The sequence below is a fragment of the Cebus imitator genome, unplaced genomic scaffold (genome assembly GCF_001604975.1).
Source record: "Cebus imitator isolate Cc_AM_T3 unplaced genomic scaffold, Cebus_imitator-1.0 Scaffold101, whole genome shotgun sequence".
NCBI classification, from domain to species: Eukaryota; Metazoa; Chordata; class Mammalia; order Primates; family Cebidae; genus Cebus; species Cebus imitator.
Window position 1 is genome coordinate 5,738,002 of NW_016107416.1, and position 6,635 is coordinate 5,744,636.

General features: G+C 46.8%; 2 protein-coding genes across 5 annotated transcripts in view; one reads left to right on the plus strand and one right to left on the minus strand.

Annotated features, from left to right (window-relative positions):
• The window catches only part of INO80D (INO80 complex subunit D), an 84,833-nt gene extending 78,664 nt beyond the window's left edge, over positions 1–6,169 (minus strand). Inside the window, exon 1 of one of the 4 annotated variants that reach the window (XM_017536878.2) lies at positions 6,040–6,169. The gene's annotated coding sequence lies outside the window, so the exon portion shown is untranslated. Of the gene's footprint in view, positions 1–5,194; positions 5,368–5,467; positions 5,491–5,889 lie in introns of those variants that run through there. The other 3 variants (XM_017536879.2, XM_017536881.2, XM_017536880.2) reach the window with 3 other exon arrangements.
• On the plus strand, positions 3,732–6,374 carry LOC119472439 (translation initiation factor IF-2-like). Its single transcript, XM_037741504.1, has 4 exons — positions 3,732–3,776; positions 5,040–5,942; positions 6,097–6,197; positions 6,285–6,374. Exons 1-4 carry the CDS (start codon positions 3,732–3,734, stop codon positions 6,364–6,366), a joined length of 1,131 nt encoding a protein of 376 aa, XP_037597432.1. The 3' UTR covers positions 6,367–6,374.
• The last annotated feature ends 261 nt before the right edge of the window (positions 6,375–6,635 follow it).

Below are 6,635 nucleotides of genomic sequence, written 5' to 3' on the forward strand. Positions count from 1 at the left end.
AAATGCTTATGTGCATTTTTCTGGAGAAGTGTCCAAGACTAAGAATCACTGACTAGCCCATATGTATCTACTTCTACCATTTCCGCTGCCATCCGTGAGGATGAGTCCCACTGCCTCTGCCACTGCCACCTCCTCTTCTCAACTGCCATTGCTACTACACCTTAATTCAAATCCTCTTCAAATCTCTTGTCAGGAGCTGCCTCACTGGTCTAATTACATGGTCTTGCCCTTCTTTTTGCTGCTCAGTACAGCTCAAATCCTCTAAATCTCAAAGAATTTATTTGGCCAAAGGCCTTCAGGGTCTACTTGTAATGTAAAAGAAATCCAAACTCCTTAACCTAACACGAAAACTCCTTAGGACCCGGCCAGACTGACCTTTCCCTTTCATTATTTATTCCCCTCCTCCTCCGACTTATAGGCAGTAACAGAACCACCATCTGCAGCACAAGATATTCTTTTGTCCCTAAACTTTGATTTGTACTTACAGGTCCTACCTTCTGGAATGCCTAAGTCCTCCCGTTTGCTTAGGAAAGAAACCTCCCATGAAAAGCCCTAACTTTAAAACCAAGCTTGCCCTTTAGGCCAGAATAGAAGAATATTCCTCCAGACTAAGCTTTCACTTAACATTCACATTGACATTGTAAATGTCGGCTTATTTCTCTTCTCCAATGGACTAAAACCTCCACAAGGGCAGAGAATGCGTCTTTGTATTGCAAAGCTCTGAGCTATAACAAAGAAGCTAATCTGTTAAATGAATGAGCCGGCAGCAACTCCTACCAATCAAGTCAGGTAAACATCCTCAGGACTTTTAAAGTGAGCCTACCAAGACCACAAACTATTCAGTGCCTTCAAAACAACACAACACTACCGTGCTCGGGGACTCTCAAAAACACTTCAAAATCTGAAAGAGGGGAACCAGGAGTAAAGCAAACCCACCCTGTACTCCTTTGCCCTCGGTGTACTTACCATACCTTTATATTAGCCAGTTCCAAATTCAAACAGCGGAGGCTACGCTAACATGAAGCTGCTGAAACTGAATATACTGCATAATTTTTTACTGGCAAAAATATATTTATTTGCCCCATTAAAGTAATTATAGTATTCTCTCTGTTCTCAAATACTTATTAGTATTATTAATATATACTGAGGCAAGAACTCATTAAAAATTCACATCAAGAATATTAAAAATCTTTAGAAAAAAATAGAAAAGTTATGCACCAGGAAAAGTTATGCACCAGGAAAATAAAAAGGTTACGCACTAGGATCCATTCTAAAGGCTTTATGTTCAACTCCTCATTTAGTCTTCACAGTAACCCTATGAAGTAGGTGCTATTATTGCCCCTTTTACAGATGGAGAAAATTGAGACTTAATCAGATTAAGTAATTTTCATTATCCAAGGTCACACATTTAGGATGCAAAGACTATTTGCTCCAGAGCCCAAGCTTTTAATCAATACCAAACTACACAACTACTGTTACGTGGACCTACACTTAGTTTTTCCTGTTTCTGCTGTATGTATATACATACAGAGAAAAAGCACACTAAAGTGTTAACAGTGGTTATCCCTTGAGCGGGAAAAACAGGTCTACTCTCCAAATATAGTATAAGCCTACTACAGTGCATATAGTACAGTGTTACTTTCAATTATTTAAAAAAGCAAACAAGAGAAATAGTATTTAGATGTTGCTCCTAGAAAAGAAAGGTGGAGACCAGGCGTGGTGGCTCACATGCGTACTCCCAGCACTTGAGGAGACTGAGGTGAGCAGATCCCTTGCATCCAGGAGTTTGAGACCAGCCTGGGCAACATGGCAAAACCCATCTCTACAAAAAATACAAAAATTAGCTGGGCCATGGTGGTAAGTGCTTGTAGTCCTGGCTGACTACAGGCACACCTGAGGTGGGAGGATCACTGCAGCCCAGGAGGTTGAGGCTGCAGTGAGCTGTAATCACGCCACTGTACTCCAAGCTGGACAACAGAGTGAGACCCTGCTACAAAAAAAAAAAAGAAAAAAAAGAAAAGAAAAGTGAGCTAGTGGAATTAACATTTAATGAGTACCTATTATGGGCCAAACACATGGGTAACTCATCTAAACCTTAGATCAACGAATTTTATTCCCATTTTCAGTTAAAGAAACCAGATTAAGTAACTTGCCCAGCAGAAGGACTGGGATCAGAACTCAAAGCCCAGTCCAAAGGTGTCACTGCTGCTACAAATAAAATTGCACCAAAACAAATCACAGCCGGGGGCAGTGGCTCGTGCCTATAATCCCAGCACTTTGGGAGACCGAGGCAGGTAGATCATGAGGCCAGCAGTTCGAGACCAGCCTGGCCAACATGGCAAAACCCCGTCTCTACTAAAAATACAAAAATTAGCCAGGTATGGTGGCAGATGCCTGTAATCCCAGCTACTCCGGAGGCTGAGGTAGGAGAATTGCTTGAACCCAGGAGGTAGAGGTTGCAGTGAGCTGAGATCGTGCCACTGCACTCCAGCCTGGACGACAAGAGCAAGATTGCGTCTCAAAATTTTTTTTTAAATCACATTCTGTGAAAGGATGAGAACCAAGTCGTCTGTCACCTTTGGTGCAAGGAGGGAAAAGTGGGAGGCTTAGGGTTTTAAATTGAGTATCTCCCCAGTATCTCAAACTAGCCAGGGGTCAGAAATTAGCCTTTACAGTCAGGACCTCTAGGACAAACTCCTACTTGAAAGAGTAAGGAGACTCTACCGCTGTTTGTTTTGCCTAGCACAGAACTGCATGCTAAAACTGACTTAACACTGGGGACAATTTGCTGCCTCCAACAATATTCAGCTACTGTTTTACCAGTTATCAGGTGTGGGGGAGGGGGAAAGAGAAGTGTCTGAGAATACTGCTCTAACTGTATTCAAATATAAGTGACCTTTCACTAGCCATAACCATTGTACCAAACCTAGACAGTGAGAGCTGGCAACCCTCGGAGAACATCTCAGGTAGAATAAATAGTTCAGCATTTTTCTTGAAATGACATTAATTTTGGGTGCTCTCAGAAATGTTTAATTCCTCTTAAACTAAAATTTTCATTTCTCTAAAAACAGTAGCAACATGATTTGCTGAGAAAAAGTTGGAATGAAGTATACAAATTTCCTCCTAAAAATCTTCCAGAGGAAAGAAAACTTATTTCAGACTTGTAATTATACTAAACATTTACTTTTTAAACTAACATTTAATAGTTAAAAAAAAAAAGCATATTCCCTTAGTAATGTAACGTTAATTCAGTATTTGCCCTGAAAATCTTTTATTAGTTTCAAATGGAATGTAACTTTTAAAAACATCAAACCTGTCATTACTCCAGGAAGTAAAGTAGCCCATTAGGTGATTAGGTTAGGAAATTTACGTATATTTGAGACAGGGTGGGAAAAAGTACAAAACTTTTTTGGTATTTGTACCTATAGTTTTGGAAAGCTTAGGAATGTGAAGTCAACAATATACTTTTAAAATACCAAATTATAAGGCAATAACAATTTTTTTCAAACTTTAAAAGTCTAAGAAAAAAGACTAAGAATGATTTTTTTCCATCCAGTATGCTCTAACAACAAACTATAATAGAAGTAACAATTTTTGGTACACGTTTATGAAAATGTCCAAGTCAATAAGCAATTTCAATTAATCAATAAAGTTAAAACAACCATTAAATGTAATTTGCATTTTTGTATCAGATCCATACAATCTCAAATATCAAGACTTTCTTAAGCTCAATGCTAAATGACCGGATATCTATCATTGTGGAGAAACAGTTTGATGTTAGGCAGACCAAAGGAAAAGAAAGGCATACACCTAGAAGAATCACTTCAGTCTCACTTAGAAGCCTCACAGAAGTCAGCATTGAAAGTCGTAGGTTACCCATTGCCCTGAAAGTGGCAGCTTTTCACTAACAGTGCTGGGGGCACTGAATGGGCAGAATGTGGGACATCTCCTGCCAGCAAACTCCAGCCTGCTACCAAGCAGGACACTGCACAGACACAAAACACTCTGCCCTAAGCTCACCAAAAAGAGAAGGAAAAAAACCCAAGAAATAAACGACGGAAAATAACCTCTCCAAACACGCCCACAGTGGGGGTTGGCAGTGGGGGCAGGGTCCATTAACATTTCAATTTCAACACTCAAGAACAACGACAAGGAGGTGAGAACAGCCACGGGAAACATCCTGTCCCTGAAAAGCGGGAAATCGAGTTTGGAAATTTGTGTTTATCACTCTTTTTTAGCGTTCAGAGCTCAGGGCACCAAAATATAGCTAAAATTGAATCCATTTAAACAGAAAACATAGAGGGGTGTGTGTGTGTGTATGTGTGTGTGTGAGAATATGTGTATAAATACATATAAAATATATACATACACATATATATTTTTTTCCGGTATAAATGTTATAGACACACACACACACACACACACACACACATCCCAAAACCAAAGTGTAGTTTTCCAAGGGCTCTTCCACAGACCCTTCTAAGTTGTGGCAATAACAAGTTTAGGTTTCCTTAAAATCTCCATTATTCTATTTCTAGTATCGAATATAAGAATATCACATAAATCTAAATAGTGATTATCAGAATAAACGAACTACTGATCCTGAAACTGTAGACCTTGTTTCAGGAGCTGCCCTGCCCACTTCCTCCCCCTCCTCCCAATCCCGGAGGCTTCCAAGCCGTCTGACAACCACTTCTCCCCCTTGGGATCTGTTCCGGTGTTGGTTTTACCGGTCAGCGACCAAAAAAGAGGGGAAACTCCTACATCTGGGGACTGCTCCAGAAACCCCGCCTGGTCCTGCCCCTCTGACAGTCTCCTCGGTGTTCCCTACATCTTCCTCTCCGCCGGAGCTGTCCAGAAGGGGGATTTTGGACCCAAAGGAGTCAGGATGAAAGGGGGTGGGTACTCAAGCTGAAAATAACACCCCCAGTTGGTGGGGTAAGGGCTAAAAAAGGCAATAGGGAAAGACAGTCCGGCAGTAACACTACCTGAGTTTACCTCCTTCCCACCCCAAAAAGCCCAGTCACTAACTAATAAAGCTAAGAAAAGCCCCTTGCAAACTTTTCCAAACCGGAAGAGAAGGCCCTCTCCCCAACCTGGGGGGCTCTAGTGGGAACGGGCTGGAGTTGGCAGCCCCGAAAGGGCTCGCAGGGAGTTGGGTGGGGCGCGTGCGAGGGGTGCAGGGGCGGAGTACCTTCTTCAATGGACAGGAACTGGCAAAGAGTTTCAAAATAGCCGAGTGCGCTCCCCCACGCCCTGGGGGGGTCCCAGGCGCTAGGACCAAGGCTCCCCGGAGAGACAGCGGCCCCCAATTCGGGCCTAAAAGGAAACTTTCTGGGCCGCGGCTGCACCTGACTCCTCACCGCCCCTCCACCCGACCCCACGCCCGCCAGGCCGCCCGCCCCGCCCCGCCCCGGCCAGGCCGTCCGGAGCGCGGAGGAGGGGGACAAATAAATTCAACTCTTACCGGAATCCGGGGGGCGTCTGCTAGATGCCCGAGGGAAGTGGGGTCGGGCGCCCATTCCCCACTCCTAGGCCCTGACGCCCCTGTCCCGGCAGCTCGGGCCTGCCGCCCCGCGGGAGAACCTCCGGGCCGGCGCGGGATTCGGCCCCGCAGCGTCGCCGTCGCACCCGGAGGCCCGGGGGACTCGAGGGGGCGAGCGGAGGCCCGGGGTGCGGCGGCAGGGCGCGGCCGCTGTGGGGCCTACCGGCCCGAGGCCTACCGGCGCACCCCCTCCCGTCGCACACCCGCACCCGGCCCGCGCAGGCCGCGCCGCTCGCCCCGCTCCGGCTCAGGCTGGACCCCTGCCCACCCGCCGTCCCAGCCCTCGGGCGCCCCGGAGGCCCTCAGGCCCCCGGCCTCCACCACCCGGCGCCGGCCCCACTCACCCTTTCATTCTCCGCCCGGGGCCTGGCGTGGGCCGGCGAATCCCCGGCCTCACGTAAGCGCGCTCGCCGCCCGCCCAGCCCGCGCGGCCCAGCCCGCCGCCCTACGGGAGCCCGGGGATGTGGGCCGGGCCTGGGGCCGCCTCTGCTTACCTTTCAGCTGCTTTTTTTTTTTCTCCTTCCCCCCTTTTCCCTCGGCTGGGCTGACAGATCAGAGTGAGAGGCGATGGCAATGGACTAGGAAGCTCGGCTGCCGCTGCTACTGTCCCCCCTGGGCTCCGGCGAGAGCCTTTCCCTGTCAAGCAAGAGGGGTGAGGATCATATTTTTATTTTGGAAACTAAAAAGTGCTCCCAGGGTCGGTGATTATTAAGGGGAAATCCCTGAATATACTCTCCAGCCAAGAAGGCAGGGCTGCCGGGGCTGTACAAGAAGAGGCAGCAGCCTCCTACAGCACCACTACAGGCACTGCGAGGACATAACACCAGAGAGCTGCTCCTCTGCCCTCCGAAACGACAACTTTCCTACCATCTTGGAGGCAGAGCAAAGGGGGGCCAGGGGGAAAAGTGCACCCGCTCCCGATAAAGTACAAATTTTTACTTCTCATCTCTGGAAAAAAGTCCACAGCGGCCGTCTACACCGGCGCCTGGGGGAGAAAGCAGGGAAGAAACTGGGGGTGCATGAGAAACGTATTCATTTGCTCCAGGGGGAAAAATGTTTCTGCATCTTCTGATGGAAAGAAATCTTTACA

What these genes read in the sequence shown, in the direction of transcription:
- LOC119472439 (XM_037741504.1), top strand. Translation starts at nt 3,732, where the DNA reads ATGCTAAATGACCGGATATCTATCATTGTGGAGAAACAGTTTGAT. An exon ending in TTGTGGAGAAACAGTTTGAT is followed by an intron (nt 3,777 to 5,039) that starts GTTAGGCAGACC and finishes TAACTAATAAAG; the next exon opens with CTAAGAAAAGCCCCTTGCAA. An exon ending in TTCCCTGTCAAGCAAGAGGG is followed by an intron (nt 6,198 to 6,284) that starts GTGAGGATCATA and finishes TATACTCTCCAG; the next exon opens with CCAAGAAGGCAGGGCTGCCG.